At 45.0% G+C, this 18938-nt stretch overlaps 1 protein-coding gene across 2 annotated transcripts in view; it reads left to right on the top strand.

The window, feature by feature from the left end:
- FLVCR2 (FLVCR choline and putative heme transporter 2) overlaps window positions 1-16579 on the top strand; it is a 42985-nt gene extending 26406 nt beyond the window's left edge. The window contains exons 6-11 of one of the 2 annotated variants that reach the window (XM_028719283.2): window positions 5006-5116; window positions 5774-5879; window positions 6195-6306; window positions 7158-7213; window positions 9355-9448; window positions 14438-16579. In XM_028719283.2, coding sequence (XP_028575116.2) covers window positions 5006-5116; window positions 5774-5879; window positions 6195-6306; window positions 7158-7213; window positions 9355-9435 — 466 coding nt within the window. In that variant the 3' untranslated portion in view covers window positions 9436-9448; window positions 14438-16579. The remainder of the gene's footprint in view (window positions 1-5005; window positions 5117-5773; window positions 5880-6194; window positions 6307-7157; window positions 7214-9354; window positions 9449-14437) is intronic. The other variant, XM_028719292.2, reaches the window with a different exon arrangement.
- The last annotated feature ends 2359 nt before the right edge of the window (window positions 16580-18938 follow it).

Here is an 18938-nt window from a genome sequence, read left to right as displayed (position 1 = left end):
TAACAAGGCTGAAATAAATCTTATGTCATGATCTAGATATCACTAAGGAACTGTGGATCAGAGATTGGAATAATAAAACCTGCGGAAGGGAGGGAGGGACGTCAGTGCTCTGTAGAGTGTAAAGATAGATGGTTGTAAAAGGATATGAAATATTAGTGTGTTTTGTTTGTGTATATAAAATGAAAACTTAATAAAAAGCATATTTTTTAAAAAAGAAAGTTTGGGACCTATGGACAAAAACTTTTAATTTTCTGCCACTGTGGTGTGTTCAAACAGTCCTTAAATATCTGGGTTTCATAAATGTGCTTAAGTGTTTCTAAAGGTATTTTTTTAAAAAATTACCCAATGTGCGGCACAGAGGTTGTTACTGTCCCTCTAGCTGCACATACTATAATTCAGTGACCCTGTATAAGGATACTTCCTATATCCTCACAAGTGTTGTGACACTGGTGGTGTGACTCAATCCAGGCCTGCTCCAGGCGTGTGGCCTTGCTGATTTATACTTCCCAGAAGGCAGCTGTGCCACTGCATGGAAATCTCCCTCAAAGGGCTTTCTGTCTTAAACAGCAGCCCCTAATGGCTAGTTTTTAGCACTGCTTAACATCATGCTTTCTATAGAGGCTCTATACGTAGTTAAGCTGGGATGACAGAAGGAACAAGTGAAGAAGATAAGTGTGTGGAGGAGGAAGGAGGCATTATTATCCTGGCAAATAATAGACTTTCAGGGGAAGGATAAACCCTTCTCCCCTACAGATACCCCATGGCCCCCATTTTAGTGTAATGAGGTGAACACTTGGTTTATGCTTCCCTCAGTATCAATCAGTCAGTCCATCAATTTATTGTATATAGCCAAAGGCCTTCACAATGAACAACAAATGGATTCCTCTAAAATTGCACAACATAACCAGCAACATCTACAGCATAAAAGTCAGCATGAAAATCAACAGCATAAAGTATGATGCATTAACATGACTGGACTGGAGCTTCTTAGCTGCCAAAGCAAATATGGCTCCCAGATGTGTCATTTGTAGATATTTATCGGCTAAGGGTTCAACTATCACTTCCTGGGGGGGATCGGCCTGCTTCCCACAGTAACATGTAGGACTACCCTGAAACAGAGGTGAGTAAAATGAATTCTTTTGGGTGAATTTAGCTGCTAGGGAGTGATGTGTTTCTGCTCATCTGATTTAACAAGGACCCTGCAAAGCCTCTTGCCATTTTTACCTCTTATGGATAAGAATTAATCCATGCACACACAAGCACAAATGCTGTAAATCCCCTAAAGTACAGGAAGAGGTTTTTAAAATTATTATTATCATTTGAGAAGGAAGCTTTTGAGAAGTTGCATGACCAATTAGATCATGCTGGTAAGGGCTTCTGTGACACGCTCTTTGGGCTGAAACCAAATAGCGGGGCGTTATATTTTCCTTTTCTCTTAGCTTGACAGGGGCGACGTAAGGCAGCTGTTGCTGATCTGCCCTTTATATAACTGGGAACGGTACCCATCCTTCCTTCCAAGCCATTCTCTGGAATGCAGGGTCCTTACAGAGAGTGCTTTTTCAGAGTGAAGCAAGATGGATACAATTTTACTGTATCCTGGATATCCCTGATATAACAGCTTGGCAGCTTCTTGTCGTTCTGTGCATGTTTGCTCTGAAAATAGCAGGCTGCCCTCCCATTAAGCCTTAAGGATAGATCTCTGACCCAGCGCAGAACTGTAATCACTAAACTTATATATACCTCCTACCACTGTAAACAGTAACTCTGTACTTTAGCAGCCCTGCTGAGTTATTGCTCTTCTGCAGTTGACTAGAAGTAGAATGCAAATCGTGACTGCCCTTAATCTCACTCCCTTTAATAGCAAACTCAACTGCAGAGTGCTAACTAGGTTTGGATGACTCAGTCTCAGCTTCTCTTGTCCTCTTCCCATATTAAGAGACATCCCTCCCTGTTCCCTAGCAGATTTTTTAAAGGCGAAATCCAGGGAGATCCTAAAAATCTCTGTGTAAAATGTCTCTCACCATCCCTGCTCCACCCAAGGAATACTTAGCAAGCATGCTGAAGCCCTGCTCTCACTCCTGTTATTACTCTAATACTGTAAAGTAGCTTGGATCAGCTTCAAAGCTCTGCCATTCCAGATAAATCTGCTTCAAAAATGATGCAGGAAGTGATTGTATGTTGTTTCCTGTGTAGTAGCATGTACAAAAGGCCATGGTACAGACAATAAGATGGCTGTACAATTGCACGGTGTCCATCATCATGAACAAGATATTTACCCAGAAGGAAGTTCCATTCAGTTCAGTGGACTTACTTCTAAGGAAGTTTATTTAGGATTAGAGGTTTCAGTTAGTAAAGGTCCCCCAGGTCTTGCTAGTTCAAAAAATGACCAATTAAATGGCCAGTAGTTGGGAGAAGCAGGGAGACCTTTCTTGGTTGATTGAAGGCTTCAATCCTGACAGGTTACGTGGGCGAGTGTCCCAAAGCAAGAGGCCATTACTAACCCCCCTTCTCTCTGGCAAATGTATAGCCAGCAGCCCGGGGCTGTGCTGCCCACCTCTGTCCAACTGAGATGTTGTCACATACAATGAGGGAGAGGGTGAGGACCGTGAATCAGACTTCCCAAATGCACCACCAGGAATACTAGATTGGCTCTGCCAGTGCACTTGCACCATGCCAACCTTGCTGCCACTGTGCTCCTCCCCATCCCAAGGATAATGCAGTAACACACCAGCCAAAGGTCAGGGGAGAGGTACAGCCCCGCCATGCTGTTTGCTGCTGGGAACAGAAAGCTTGTTACCTTTTTAAGGTAAAGGTAAAGGGACCCCTGACCATTAGGTCCAGTCGTGACCGACTCTGGGTTTGCGGTGCTCATCTCGCTTTATTGGCCGAGGGAGCCAGCGTACAGCTTCCGGGTCATGTGGCCAGCAGGACTAAGCCGCTTCTGGCGAACCAGAGCAGCACACGGAAACGCCGTTTACCTTCCCGTCAGAGCGGTACTTATTTATCTACTTGCACTTTGACGTGCTTTCGAACTGCTAAGTTGACAGGAGCAGGGACCGAACGACGGGAGCTCACCCCGTTGTGGGGATTCGAACCGCCGACCTTCCGATCGGCAAGTCCTAGGCTCTGTGGTTTAACCCACAGCGCCACCCCCGTCCTTTTTATTCAACCACAGTATCTCACAATACCACATGTGAGCGTTTGTCTGGACTTTGCCAAGCTATAGGTCAGAAGCTGGTGACCTTAGGGACCTCAGCCAGTTCATGTTGAGAGCAGCTACAGAAGCCTCTTCCAAGCCGTAGAGGATGCTCCTTGACCTTTAGAAAATCTTCCAGGTCAGGCTTTCTCACTGGTCCCTGAGTAATGGGAAGTATTGCTCTTTTACACAAGAGGTAGAGCAGGACTTGACAACTTTTGAATTACAGATGTAAGAAATGAGGGGTAAGACATATTGGCAGGGCCCTACGTCTGGCAGAGGAGGAGGACAAGGAAGGCAAGAGGAGTGATGGCAGCGGCAGCAGTGCTCCTCCTATGATAACCAGGCAGCCACCATTTTGTTGTCCCTACAGTGACATAACACTGCAGTGGGGGTTTTCGGGGAATTCAGGAAGCTGGTGCAGGCTCATGCATGAGGCTCTTTTCCCTGTCTCTCTGACTGAGGTAGATAGCTTAACAATGCAGTAAGATGCAGTGCAAAGTTCAGGTGACTGTTGCAGGACCCACATTCTACCTCTGCTCTTGCATAAACATAGCTGCCATCTCCTTCAGAGCGGCTGTAGATTAATTTCCTAGGCAAATGCAGCAGGGAGTGATTTTCATGTGCTTTTTATATCCGCAAGTTGTCCTTTGATTTTCCTGCATTCCTGACTGCGCTCTCTACTTTAATCCCTGCATACTAGTGAAAGCTTCTCAAGAAATAAGCCGAGTGTCAGCTTCACTAACTGGCCTTGTTAATTTCTCCAGTTTCCTATACCTATTGGTTCTTACCAGCATCTGTCTAGGATACCCTGTGTTTAATTTAATTACAGAAATTTAAAAGTGACATTCTAGATATACCCACAGTTTCTTTCTAGGGCCAGCTCAATACATTTTGCTGCCTGTGGTGAAAGAGAGGATGGCATATCTCCTCCATTCCATGTATAGACACAAAATGCTCCGTTGCTTGAATTTTACTTCAGCCCTAGTGATGAGACACCCTCCTCCACTGAAACTGAGGGCAGCAAGTTAGCCTAGGAGGTGTGAGGCAGGTTGTGCACACCACATAGATCTGTGTTCCAACAACATGGTGCTATTACCTGACACCTGAGGTGGCCACTTCACTCTGGCTAATTAGGTGGGACTGGCCTGCCACTTTCTATAGCTAAGAACTTAAGAACAGCCTGCTGGATCAGGCTATTTGCCCATTGAGTCCCATAGTTTAACTACATGCTGTGTGAATTAAGTACAGTAGTACCTTGGTTGTTGAAGGGAATCAGTTCGACTTCCAAAGCGTTCGACTTCCAAATCATAGCTTCTGATTGGCTGCAGCAAGCTCCTGCAGCCAATCGGAAGCTGCGGAAGCCCCATTGGATGTTCGGCTTCCAAAAGAATGTTCAAAAACCAGAACAGTCACTTCTGGGTTTTGATTGTTCAGGAACCAAAATGTCGAAGTTCCAGGGTGTTCGACAGCCAAGGTATGACTGTACTTTATTTTAGCCATCCTGAATCTTTCAACACTAAGCTTCCTTGGATGTCCACGAGTTCTAGGTCTGATTGCATGACCTCCTTTGGTCTCTTGCTGTTAGGAGACATTTGCCGGCCTGGCTGCAGGTTGAGGAGCCTTCAACTTTCTTGCATGCAAAGATGAATATTGTCAGGCTGTCGGATTAATTTGATTTTTTATTGGGTCCCCCCCCCCCACAATAGAACTTAATTTTAGTTAAAATGTAATGAAATCCGAATTTAAAAACATTGAATACAGTGTAAGAGCAGTAGCTTAATTCTGATTGTGTTTTGTTTGTTACAGGCAGACAACTCTGTTGGTTTACATCATGTCATTTGTAGGCATGGTGGTTTTCACATTTACTCTGGACCTAGGCCATATCTGGGTGGTCTTTGTGACAGCAGGTGTGCTGGGGTAAGTTTGCTTCTCCTCTCACACCCAGGGTGAATTTTCTCTTCTTCGAAGCAGTTTCCCTCTCAAGGCATTTGGAAGCTGCCTCTGACATGGAGATGAAGATGCCTCTTCTTTCTCTCTCCCGTGGAGTGAAGAGTAAGAAAGTACCACAAACAATGGAAAGTGAGAACTCTGGGATATGCATAGCAGCCAACATATCCTTTCATGTCTCTGCTGACCATGAACATCTTGCATTGCAGAGCATGGTGGAATGAAATGCTATGGGCAACAGCTGCTGGTGGGGTGGGGTGCTGTGTTGTTGTTGACCTGGCTTCCCAATGTGGAGGTTGCTGACAGTAAAGAGGCGAGGCATATGGGAGGTTGGTGCAGTGCAGGTGCTGCCGCACAGCCAAACACTTCTGCTGCTGTGTCTGCACTGCACTGACTTCCCTGCAGCCTCACTCCCTCCCCTCTTGGTTACCAGCAGTAACTAACAGGAAGCAAGGTAAGCTATGCCATCCTGCTCTGCACCACCAGCTGCTCCTGGCCACAGGGAAGCAAATAGGGTTATGCCTTTGAGACTGAAGTGGGGTTTGGAGAAGCACCCTCACTTTGAAACTGCATGGCCCAAACGTTGCAGCTGCTGATGCTTTCCTCCCCACCAATCTTTCCTGGCAGTTTCTTCATGACTGGGTACCTACCACTGGGCTTTGAATTTGCGGCAGAACTGACATACCCAGAATCGGAAGGGACGTCATCGGGCCTCCTTAATGTAGCTGCACAGGTGAGTGCGTGCTCCGAAAATATAGCAGGTAAACAGACCCACTTCTTAGCTTGGCATTGCTGTTGCACAGGAATTCTGTTGATGAATCCAGCTCTTCAAGGTGGTATCATAGAATTGTAGAGTTGGAACTCTGAGTTGGGACTCTAAACACTTTCCAATGCAGGAATCTCAATACATGATCTCCCATCCAGTTTGAAACCATACTGGACCCTGCTTAGCTTTGCCAGTGTGCTAGGCATAGCGGTGTGGCCAGACTATGCTGCAGTAGCTTTCTTCAGTTTCTTCTTTGTAACTCTTTTTTTGATCTGGTTTCAGATATTTGGAATAATTTTCACCATTAGCCAAGCACAGATCTTTGAACATTTTGGAACTCAAGCAGGAAACCTCTTCCTCTGCAGCTTCCTGTTTGTCGGCACTGTTATAACTGGTAACTACACACTGTCCAATCATTGTCAAACCTTTTTCAGTTCCTGCTTCCTGCAACTCTTGTATTGCTACCCCAGCTTAATGTACTGAAGTTTAGGGGAGGGCTGCAATGTTGAATCACTTGATTGGTTATTTTTAACCTAGGGATGGCAAATCTGCCAAATTTGGTTCTTCCAGTTATTTTCTCTTTCAGTCTTAGTTCTCCACATTTCTGCAGCATTTCGTTATTATTATTTTTTAATCCTCATGATAATTCATAAGCGTCTTAAAAAATAGAGGATGGTTTCTTAGCCAAAAGGCTGAGATGCCTTTGAGTGAGAATTTCTCCTAAGAAACACATTTTTTTGTATGCAGTTTTGACTCACGTACACAATTTTGCAAGTAAAATAGCTGTGTTTCAGTTTGCATGTACGTTCAGGAAGTGAGCATTAGGTACCTTTCTCATTAAAATGCAAAGAAAATCCTCTTTCTCCAATAGCTCTATGTATGCCAACCCAGTTGTTTTGTGTCCTTCCATGCTGCTGTTTTAATCATTGAATTAATATCCTGTTGTGTTTTTATTGTGTTATTGTGCTTTTAATTTGGAAGCTGCCTTGGGGACCTGTTTGGGTGGCTAAGAAGTGGAGTAGATTCTAAGATTCTAAGAAGTGGAATAGATTCTAAGATTTAAAAATAATTTATTTTCCACCATGGAGAGGACAGACCCTGTTCCCTACTTCAGTTGTGCTTTCTGAGTTGTAAGCCATGTTCTTCACGTTGCCCTGCCTTGAGCTCCATTGCTCTGTGAAGAGCTGCTTGTGGTCAACACACAGTGACTTCCTGACTCTGTTTTTTCTTCCTCCAATGCCCCAGCTTTCATCAAAGCAGATCTCCGGAGACAGCAGGCCAACCTGCGCGATGAAGAGACTGTGAGTAAATCATCTATTTATGCTGGTAGCTTATGGCCAACCATCCGCACCTGTGAGTCCCCTTTGCTATTATCGTGATGAATAACTGTGCCAGCTTGAGGGAGTATTGTTGCTGCCTCAGCTGTGCCAGGTTTGGGTTGTTAACAGTTGAATGCTGTTGGATTCTCCTCCAGGAGAAAGTGTGGCATGTGCCTGGGACCAGCTGCGAGTACTGAGAGAGACATGCTGGCAATCTCTCTGTTTGAGGTCATACATCTGGTGCACTAGCAAGACCAGTGTTAGGCTCTTTGTAAACTTAAGTAAATGCAAATACAGCTGCTTAAAGAAAGGTGAAAGATCATGGGTAATATCCAGGGGTGGTGTCCTACTCGCACAATGGACTTCACTTGTGCACACTGAAACTACTCTCCTACCTGCCCACTATGTCCCCCAAAATGTGCCATGGAGGGTTCCCCAAACCCAATGAGTGTTGGCAGACCCTCCAGAGCAGATTGGGAGGGATGATGGAGTCTCCAGCAGGGAGCTGCTCTGGCTGATCTTAGATTCATTTAGGACTAGGGAACCTGTAACCTTCCAGATGTTGCTGGACTGCAACTCCCAGCATCCCTGATAATTGTTTCTGAGAACATAATAAGAGCCCTTTGGGGACTAGATGGGCTTATGCAATCCATGGGACAGTCTGCAACAAGATAGAGGGTGGGTGTGATGGTGCTCACAGTGTAAGGGTGTCACTGGGCACACTGTCCGATGGGTGGGCCTGTGCTCTAGACATCTGCGTGGCAGGCAAGAATTCAGCAACTGAACCTTTTCCTGGGATACAGGATAGGAAAGACTTGCCTGTTACGCAGTTGTTAAAAGGGACAGAATCTCTACCAGGGGGAAAAAAGGCAATTCTAACTCTGAATCAGGTCGTGCTGAATTGGATAAATGAAGGATTCTCTTCTGCAATATATAATGAAGATTCTGGTCTTGGATTCTGAATTGTGGAGTTACAAATAGGACTAAGCCAAAAGAGAGTTTCCTTTAATTCACATTGTTATCCTGATTTTTGTTTTTCTTTGGGGGGTCTCTCAAAAATGTGTCATCGCTGTCTTACCAGGAGAAGGAGTGACTGCAACAGTAGTGGGGGGAAATTTACTTTCCAAATATTGCTGAATTACAGCTCCCATCAGCCCCAGCAAACATGTCCAATGACCAGTGATGATGGGAATGGTAGTTCAGCAACATCTGGAGGGCCAAAGGTTCCCCACACCTGTGCTATAGCATGTGTTGCTTGGCAGCAGCCCAGGCAGCAATGGTATCAGTGTTCCTCTCTCTGTGGCACCCGCTCAGGTTATTGATGTGTTCCTTTGCCCAGGGTAATGTGGAAAGGTAATGTGATGTGGAAAGCATTGTTTTCACTTTGAATTCATTTATTCTTTCATTTATTCTTTCTTTCCAAAGGGAGCCCAGGGTGGCTAACAATAATAAAATGACCTACAAACAATGTAAAACACTAACACATATTTCAGAATTTGCTTTGTTTACTTTCGAGTGATGTTCTGATAGTACCAAATTTGATTAATGACACCGCATTGTAGCACCATCATGTTTGCTGCATGATCCCTGATTGCTAGGGATAACGTTGTAAAAGAGGAGGAAAAACATGGTGCTGAAGGAACGACAGAGAGGTGGAGCACAGTGGTTCTGAGAAGAATCACAAGCATAAGTGAGAAATGCACAATTGGTTTCATTTTATTTTAAGGGGGGACACATTGCTCCACATGAATATATAACTTTCAGACCCCAAAATGCTAATGCGAACATTTGGAGCCTCCTTAGTTAAAGTGAAACAACTTGGCAGAAGAGAAGTAAGCTAAAATAAATGAATTTATTTAACATTGAGACTACATAATTCTTCAGGGATTAGCTTAATCAGAGCTCCTGCTGCCTTGGAATGAGTACAGGGCTTATAAAGCTGAACATTCTGTGGAATTTTTAGTGATCAAAAGTCTCACTCGCTTTCAGTTCTGCGGAGTTTCACCACCTTATTCCATCACGATTCCCTGTCCGTCTGTCTGTCTGTCTGTCTGTCTGTGCCTCCTGTTTTTGTTTTTAATTCTGCCCATCTTTGGGATTGTGACATATGGCTGTTGTTACAGAGACTCCAGGGCAGTAACTGTCAGATAATGAATTATGGACATTGTACCTTAATCCCATCATTTCCCATCCCTGATCAGTAATTCTCAGACTAAGGTAGGAGAATCATACTAACCTGCTTATACAACTCTTTCTGTGAGATGGCACTGGCACCAAACCAATGGCATGTTGCAGGGCCAAGATGTGTAGAGAAAGGGCTTGGTGTGGGGAAAAGCACACTCACTGGATCCAGCATGCTGGATTCAGCTTATGACGCAAATTTGATCACCCACCAACCAATTGTCAAAGGGAATGTTAAGTCCTCCAGTTAGAACAGCCACTGGATTGGTGCCTTTTTTGTGTAAAATAACTATTGCAATTCTCAAAGCACTTTGCTTTGCAGCGTTAATTCTACGCTTTTTCCTGAAGAGACCTTCATGTTGCCGCTAAGTACATGCTTGAATATGCTTCATCTGACTATCTATCTTTCCTTAAACCTTACCTTCCCCTTGTTGAAAATGTGTGCTCACATATTTATTGCTCACCATTCTCAAGTTTGTTGGTGAAGAGGCAATCACTGGATGCAGTAATGCATTTCTTAATGCTGGGCTGAATTCTGAAGCAGTCAAGAACGGGTAAAAACATGGTGGGGAGGGGGCTGGCTGCAAGAAAGCTAGATTTACAATTATTTAAGAATTCTATCCATGGCATTTGAGGGGGTTATATATATGTGCAAGCTCACTGTAGAGTAGCGAGCAATCAATATGTGAACATTGATGCATCTTTCAAGGTGCCATTCATGTGCAAAGGACATCCTGAGATGAAAACATGCTGCACTACCACGACTTTCAGCGTTGCTGCTTGCAAAATGTAACATGTTTACATACCGGCTGCCTTAAGCCATTATTGTGCCTGATCCATTACTTGCAGGATGGAATGATGTTTTGATTGTTTCAAAGACTCTGAAATCCTTCAGGTATATTGCTGACTCAATACACAGGCACCATACCTGACATTAGTAATGGGAAATCAGGACCAAACAAGATGCAAGATCGGAAATGTATGAATGCATTTCTGCTTATAGTTCCCCATCTCCCAATTGGTATCCAGCATTTGGGGCTTTTCCCAGGCCACATCACCTCATTGGCTACACCCCTCCCTGGACCTATTCTGCACCATCTCCAGTTCTTCTGCTTGGCTGGCATACCTTCAGCTGTAACAAGGCTTCTTGCTCACCTGGAGGCAGCGGCGTAGCGTGGGTTGTCAGCAAGGCAAGTAATTTGCGCCCCCTAACCCGGGGCAAGGCAAGTAATTTGCGCCCCAAAACCCCTAACCTGCCGCTGCTGCCAGCTTCTTCTTGCTGCTGCCTGGGTTGGGGTATTTACGGTAAGGTAGCCACGGCGGCGGCGGCGGGTCCATGTCAGGTGATCTGAGGCGAGTTGCTGTGGGCGCTGCCACCCAAACGACGCCGCTTGCCCGGAGGAGGAGGAGGGCAGAGAGGCGAGGAAAATGCAACATGGCTCAGCAGCTGCAGCAGCAGCGGTGGCGGCGGGGCTGTGAGGAGGGGCTGCCCTCCGCGGCCCTGACGCGCGGGGACCGCGGCGAGCGCTGAGAGCCGCTGCCAGCTCGTCGGTTCCGCGAGACATGGGGCTCTGCTACAGCCTGCGCCCGAGGCTCTTTGGTGACTCCGGAGGCGGCGAGCGCGCCCCCCACAGATGTTGCGCCCGGTGCGGCCGGCCCCCTCTGCACCCCCCACGCTACGCCACTGCCTGGAGGGAGGAGTTGTATGTACAGAAACCTCTTAACATTTGTGTGGCTGGAGTGTGGCCTACTATAGGAAGATAAGAGTTGCCTTCCCAACCTCTTTCATGTGCCCCCTGGAAGGTTGTCGAAGAGAGCAGAGCCGGCCCAGCAATGAGGCAGGGTGAAGCGTCTCAGGTGGTGGTGGAAGCGCAAAAGGATAGCTTTCTGTTTCACAGGCCATCTTCCACCATGTCCCAGGTTACTATCAACAATAAGTACAGCCCTCCTGTTGGCCTTCTTCCTTGGGGTGCCTGGCTTCTGTGCTGTTAGCTTTGGCACGGTTAAGTCCCGGACTCCTGGGGTCTTCCTGTGGAGAAACGTGGCGAAGTATACCTAGAATGCCTCTATGCCCTCTTATGAGTCTAGTCAATGGTACTCATGAAGAGCCTGAAGATGGTGTAGGAGTAAGAGTTAAGGCCTTCTTTGTATGGCAGGCCCGCACTTAAAGGCCTAGTTATCCCAGGATGTTCTCTGGAGTTCTCTCTGAGGCTTTTTATATCCTCCAGGTTTCCCCAACCTTCATTCAGGCTGAGGACCTGCAGCTGGACTCCTTCCCTCCCACCAGGCAGATGAATGACAGGGCCCTCCCTGCTGCTTCTAGCACAGATGGAGCCTTTAGGCAATGTTTCCTCAGTACCAAATGGCTTTAAATCTATACCAAGTAATCATTGGGACAATTGCACTATGAGCCAGGCTTTTGAGATGCATTATAAATATACCAGTGTGTTAGCATTTTGAGGCTTGGACCTGGGCATTAACACCTAGGAGCAGGTTCCTAGCTGGTGGCTATTTATCTATTTATAGCTATAAATGGCTATTTATCTGCCAGTGTGGTGTAGTGGTTAAGAGCGGTAGTCACGTAATCTGGGTAACCAGGTTCGTGTCTCCGTTCCTCCACCTGCAGCTGCTGGGTGACCTTGGGCCAGTCACACTTCTTTGAAGTCTCTCAGCCCCACTCACCTCACAGAGTGTTTGTTGTGGGGGAGGAAGGGAAAGGAGAATGTTAGCCGCTTTGAGACTCCTGAAGGGGAGTGAAAGGCGGGATATCAAATCCAAACTCTTCTTCTTCTTCTTTATCTGCCATTTTGTGCAGTATATTCTGGCACAGCTGACCAGTTCCACCAGCATGTGATAAAGGAATGCAAAGATCTGGAGGCCCTGACTTGTGAGGCAGATGGGGATTTTTGTTTTACTTCTGCTCAGCTAAGCATGGTCTGTTCTAATCTTTGCAACAGACTGTGCACAATTGTTTAGTATCTTTTTTGGGGGATGGGGAGAAGAGGGCAGGTTGGGGAACTCTGATATAGATCACCGGATTAGGGTTGCCATATTCTGGCGATCAATACCCGCCCCCACTATTTGGGCACCCTGCCACCCCACATCTCCCTCGCCTCCCTGCTGCTAACCTCTTTACTGTTTATACACATCTTACTGGGCTGCCCCAGCCACTCTGGGCAGCTTCCAACATATATAAAAACATAAGAAACATTTTAAAAACCCACTTCCCTATATAGGATTGCCTTCAGATGGCTCAGGGGTTGGACAACTCTATACCCTCTAATATTTATCCAATGAAAATAGGGACATCCTAAGGAAAAATGGGACATTTCGGGATCAAATCAGAAACCAGGACGGCTTCTCTAAATCAGGGACATCACTGGAAAATAGGGACACTTGGAGGGTCTGTGAACCTTATTGTACCTCGGTTCTAACAGCGTTCACTGGCTTGCTATTGGAAACTTGTACGACTGAGCCATAATTGTTTGGTGAAAATAGAGAGGCAGCCTTGCATACATAACCATTCTCTCCATGAAAGGATCAGTAACCTTCAGCGAATGGCTGGTCTAGTTGTCATTTATTTGCCTCTCCAGGCAACTGCAAATATTCACCTGTCCCAGAAGAATGTAAAGGCTTGTGGCATTTTGAAAGACTCCACTCTTTGTGGATAGGTTTATCCCACACAGAGACACTGCTGTCTCCTATGTGGCATCAATTTCCTGAAGATTAACTATGGAAGGCAAGTTGATCACAGGTAGCAAGCACGTTTGACTTTGCTCTCTGCCAAGTCCTGATGAATGATCTACCTCCATCATTCTCTGTTCTGTGGGATCTGGGTCAACAGTACTCTTAGAGCACAACAGACTCATTCCTTCTCCCCGGGAAATCTTGGAATTTCACTCTTTGGCGAAGGCAGTGGGGAGAATCTAACAGGGGTAGCCAGTGTGGTGCCTTCCAAATGCTTTTTGGATTCCAACTCCTATCACTGCTAGCCAGTGACAGTGGTGGCTGGCACAACATCTGGAGGACATCACATTGCCTTACCATGCTCCTCTAACAAAGAATTGCCACAACTCCAAGGATTCTTTGGGCCATGACAGTTAAATAGTTTCCATATATTTCTACCCACTTTGTATGTGCATATGCCCTTACTGTTATGAATGGATAACTTCATTAGCCACCAGCAAGCTTCCTTGTGGAGAGGTGCCAGACCCTTTTTAATGTGTAGAATTGATGAGGCAGATGGCGTGCGTGGTCAGGAGACAGAAACAAGGCAAGAGTTTGTAGCTTGTAATTGGCTAAATTTCCTGCACCACTTCCTTCTCTGCAGATCCATCCTGGATTTTAGAATACTTGTTACATGAATGAGAAGTATTAGCTCCTGCAGCGTGGATACAGATACGACTCGAAGGGCATTCCTGGTGCAAATGTATCATTGCAGCCTTCACAAACCTGATGCCCTCCAGCTGTTCTGGACTACAATTCCCATCAGCCCCTGCCTTCTTAGATGGGGAACATTGTACCTGGGATTGTGCTGTTTTGATTAAGGCAATGACTTGACTTAGAAATAGCATCACAACATGGTAGTGCTGAAGGGCAATTCTGGGGATTGATACTCCCATCACTCTGGAAAGCAGAGCTCTCCCAAGCACTATTCTCCCCTATGAGATTCATTTTTCATAGCTAAGGGTGAATTCTTTCTTCCTAACTTTGCTTTGTTACCTTTTCTGAGCAGCAGTAAGGATTAGGCACTATTGGTAAGAGAAAATGGAACGTACTTGTCCTTCTTTGGGATCTCGCCTCTCCTCTCGAGATATTTGGACCCAAAGCAAGAGCAGCAATGCTTCTCAGGAGCATATATTCATAGAATCATGGAATTGTAGAGTTGGAAGGGACCCTGAGGATCATCTAGCAATGCAGGAATCGAACCTGCAACCTTGGTGTGGTAGTGGGTTCCTGCTGTCTGATGCCTTTGAGCACCCCCTAACTGTGCCCCTTCTCTTTCTCTCTCTCTCTGACTTTCAGAAGACATTGGGGAAAGTGCCTCAAACCAGCACTGTGCCGCTGTATGAGGAATCAAAATTCTAATGGTGGGAGATTGAGGACCAGCTGGCGCCACCACCAACCTCCATTCTCGTCTCTGACATCTGTACCTCCCACTACACTTGGTGTAGCCCAGCATCTGAGGACAATCTAGGAAGCTGCTGCTGGAAAGGAATGCACAGGACTTGAGTCACCCTCACCTGAGCCGGCTCCTCTGTCCTGGTGGCCTGTCCTGGTGCCCTTTCTGCCAAGGAACCAAAGGCAGCAGTTGCTCAGCGGAAGATAGCTTGTCTTGGCCACTGCAGCCAAATCACTGAATCCAGCGTTTCTTCCACTGCATGGATTGAGAGCAACCATTTGTTAATCCTGTTATGTGTCCAGCAGACCTACTGAATGGGATATGAAATGGATCCAGAGGAAGATCCTTGCTCCTCAGGGAGAACAAGAAAGCACTTGCTCTGTGAGCAGCCCAAACTGAAGCGCAACTCATGATTTGCCACTGGGGAAAGACCTCACCGGGAAGCTTTCTCCCCTTCAAAACTTCCTGTTGGTAGACTATATTTTAGTAAATCAAGCCCCGAGAAGATTCTTTTTTAAGTAACGGACGGTAGTTTTGAAATGAGAATGCTCTCTTATTACCCAAATTATGGCAATACTCCAGAAATGTTATGGGGAAAATAGTTTTTAAAGAATATTTGAAAAGGACAGCCTGTCATAGGTTGCTTCCACACTACAGCTTTTTAGTATTATTTGAGATACTGCTTTTCCACAAACTGACTGGAAGCAGCAATAAAACAGAGGTTCCAAATAGACCTCTGTAATATTTATTCACAAGAAAGTCCTATTCAATGAAGAGCCCCTACAATGTTAATTAAAAGTTGACTCTTCCTGGAGGAGGGGTGCATAAATTTAATTACTGGTTTCCTTGTATCATTTTATTCTTCTATAATTAAATAACACTGTTTTCAAAGAAAGAGAAAAAAACGATGTAAGGAAAGCAGTAACTAAAGCCCCTGAACATAAGCTAACCAAAAAGTATAACGTATCACTAATTGTCCCAGCAGTGCTGGACAAGAAGCAATTAAACTTTGAGGAAACTTTAATCAAAGGAAGTATTTTAAGGAAGTCTTAAAAGCTTTGATAATGTTTTGCCAGCACACACAGGACAAGCAGTAACTGCAATTGCATTTTATTGCAAGAGGCAGGAAAAATGTCATAAAACAGGTCTGGAAAAAACACAGGACGACAACACAGGAAACACTGGAAATGCAACAATTTGGCAACAAATTGCCAAATTTGTTAAGGATGGCTGTTTCAGAGAAACGGGCCAGTGTTGGAAGCAATCACAGTATGCAGTGGCTAGCTTTGTGGTTTATGGAAATTATTTAAACCAGATATATTTCATGGAAATTCACCTCTGATCAGGGGAGGAAAAGTGCCGTTTAATTTATGGACAGAAGATGAACCTTGTGTATTTTGAAATGGTTATGAGTTGAACCATACAGAAATCCTCCACCCACCCCCATGCATACCATGATCATCTGAGACCGAGAAGTGCCAGTTCCAAATTAGAGTGCAATTTCCCTTCATTTTGAAGGCATCAAGTTCTACCGAATACCTGTAAAACTCTTAGTTTCAGATCGTGTTGTATAGTATCTCTTGCCAATGTATTGGGAATTTGGGCTTGGTTTATGAGCTCTTTGACTAGGATGTGTCATACTATTATTTGGAAAGCACTGTGTAACTATAAAAAATGTATTTTTGTACACATTAGCTACATAGTGCTACCTCAAATACTGTTCTAAAACCAATGAGCATTTGATGGTTTTAGAACAAATGCACAACACTCTGCTCCCTGCCCCCAGAGCACTTCTAAATTGGACAAGTATCCTTATAATTTAATCTCATTCACAACAAGGCCCCCAAACTCATCTGGGAGAGCCAAGGCAGTCCCAGGTTGAAATCTCTGCTTGGTCATGAAGCCTAATTCATGACCTTGGGTCCTCCATTCTCTGTTAAGTCCAATCTACCTCTCAGGGTTGCTGTGAGGATAAAACAGGGAAGAGCATATCATGGAGCTCCTTGAAGGGTTGGATACCAATAAAATAAATGCAATGAAACTGATCTACTCGCCCTCCTCTGTCTCTCTGGGATTGTCCACAACTTTGTCTTTCCTCTTTCCACTGAATGGTACTAAACTTGTAGCTTGATGGAGGTAAGTTGTATCTGCTAACTTCTTTGTTTGAGGTCTAGCTATTCATATCTAGGCAATGTATGGCCATTCTTCATAGAAACAGGGGAAGTTAGCAGCGAGGCTTTCACATTAATTGGAGGTAAGGAACCATAGATCCAACACCTGGCTTTGTATTATCCTCATTCAGCCCTGCCTACACACTCTCTTTGCATATACTGCTTCCATTCCCTTATCCAGGGAAATCTGTCTAGTGCTATAGCCTATCTGAAGAGGTAGGTTCTGGGACTGGCAGGTTCTTACACATCACATGCAGCATTTTTTTTTTATGGTGAAGCATTAACTCTCCCAGCCCATGCAAACCCCGCCCCCCATGCTGCTCTTATCTTTTCTGGCTTATTGGCCAACAACCCAAAAGTGACCCATGAAGCTAATTCACTTGATTGCTTTGCTCATCGCTTTTTGCAAGCTCGGAAAGGTGAATGTTAGAAGCAAATTGCAAGAAAGTCACTAGTGCACCCGTTTTCGAATAAATCTGTGGTGCAACAAGGTCAGAAGGGCAGTAGATAAATCTGTATCTCTGAGTGGTCTGTGGTAGATTGGAATGGATTTCCAACTCCCTATTGTTGATAGTAGCACCAAAATCTCTCCCCCACCCCCACCTTCCGCAGTTATACTGGGTAACTTCCTGGGTAACCAGAAGTGGATTTTTAGCTCTTTTTCAGTTCTGTTACTCAAAACAAACTGAACTTAATTCTAAGGGTATGTCACTAGAGGAACACTGAGGTCAGAGGGAAATGAAATGTAAAAAAAACAATCTAATGTGTTTAAACTTGAACTTATGTAAATAATTACAGTGATTATTCACAGAACAGTATCGATGGTAACACAAAGATGCTGGTATTGGTCAGGTAATTAGCACTTGAAATTAGCGGGCTAAAAACCCACTAACTTGCTTCAAGCCACACAAGTGATAAATGTTAACAACTTGCAAAATTACAATTACAGTGGTGCCTCGCAAGACGAAAAGAATCCGTTCCGCGATTCTCTTCGTCTAGCAGTTTTTTCGTCTTGCGAAGCAACCCTATTAGCGGATTAGCGCTATTAGCAGTTTAGCGGCTATTAAAGGCTTAGCGGCTTAGCTGCTAAAAGGCTATTAGCGGCTTAGAAAGGGGGGGGGGGAGCGAAAAAAAACTGCAAGACTCGCAAGACGTTTTCGTCTTGCGAAGCAAGCCCATAGGGAAAATCGTCTTGCGAAGCAACTCAAAAGCGGAAAACCCTTTCGTTTAGCGGGTTTTCCGTCTTGCGAGGCATTCGTCTTGCGGGGCACCACTGTAATTGGTTTCACACTGGAAAATATTCACTGAACAGTTTCTGATTACCGCCCTTTCTAACGCCATTATTGTGTCTATTATTTTGGGTGTTGGGAGAAAGTAACATGGGGGGGTGCTCCTCTGTGAGTGGGTGCTTTGGGTTCAGAGCCTCTTAAATAACTAGTGCTCTGGCACTGTCTGGGAATGCCTGCGCTAGTCTTTTAAGTTCAAACAGTTAGGATACAGCAATGTCCTGATAGCACCATTCATGCTTGGGCTGACACCAAATGCCTTGTTTACTTAGCTATAAATGGATGCCTGATCCAGTGAGCTGATGCAGTTCAAAGGTGGCGATACCTGGCAAGAGGCCAAATCCCTTTCGTCTGTTTTCATACAAGATTTTTAGAAACAAATACCACCCAAGCCAGATGCCTCAGTTAAGGATCCGAATTCTGTATGCTACAGCTGATTTCTAGCTCCATCCTGCCTCTCTGTGACCTACAATGGTATTTTCTATGTTTGTTCTGGCTTTTTTTGTTGCTGTTGTTGTTGCTTGGTTGGCTCACAGACACTCTCATATGTTCACCTATGAACTTTGGGGGCACTATATATACTTGATACACCTTCCAGGTTTGGTTTTGTTTTTAGTTAGCCCCTTTTCTGTGCAATGAAACACATACAGTGCAATGTTGCGTATGCTTAGAGTTTGGTCTAGTATCAATTCAGTGTACCGTCATCTTGTAGCAGCATGTTTAGCAGTACTTTTAGCTTTGCTCCAAGTTGGGCTACCTGGAATGCAACTTTCCAAGAGCTGTGCAGCCTCAAAAGATGCTGAGGGAAATGACCCCCATTCTGTATTACAATATTCCGTAAGTAAGTCAGATGCACTGCCTTGGGAGAGCTAAAATCTCGCCCTCCTTATGTTCCACCGTATGCTGAACAACCTAAGAGTAGCACATTAAAATGATTAAGACCAGCA

Source organism: Podarcis muralis, chromosome 1, assembly GCF_964188315.1.
Source record: "Podarcis muralis chromosome 1, rPodMur119.hap1.1, whole genome shotgun sequence".
Lineage (NCBI taxonomy): Eukaryota > Metazoa > Chordata > Lepidosauria > Squamata > Lacertidae > Podarcis > Podarcis muralis.
This window is presented reverse-complemented; position numbering and strand designations above follow the sequence as displayed.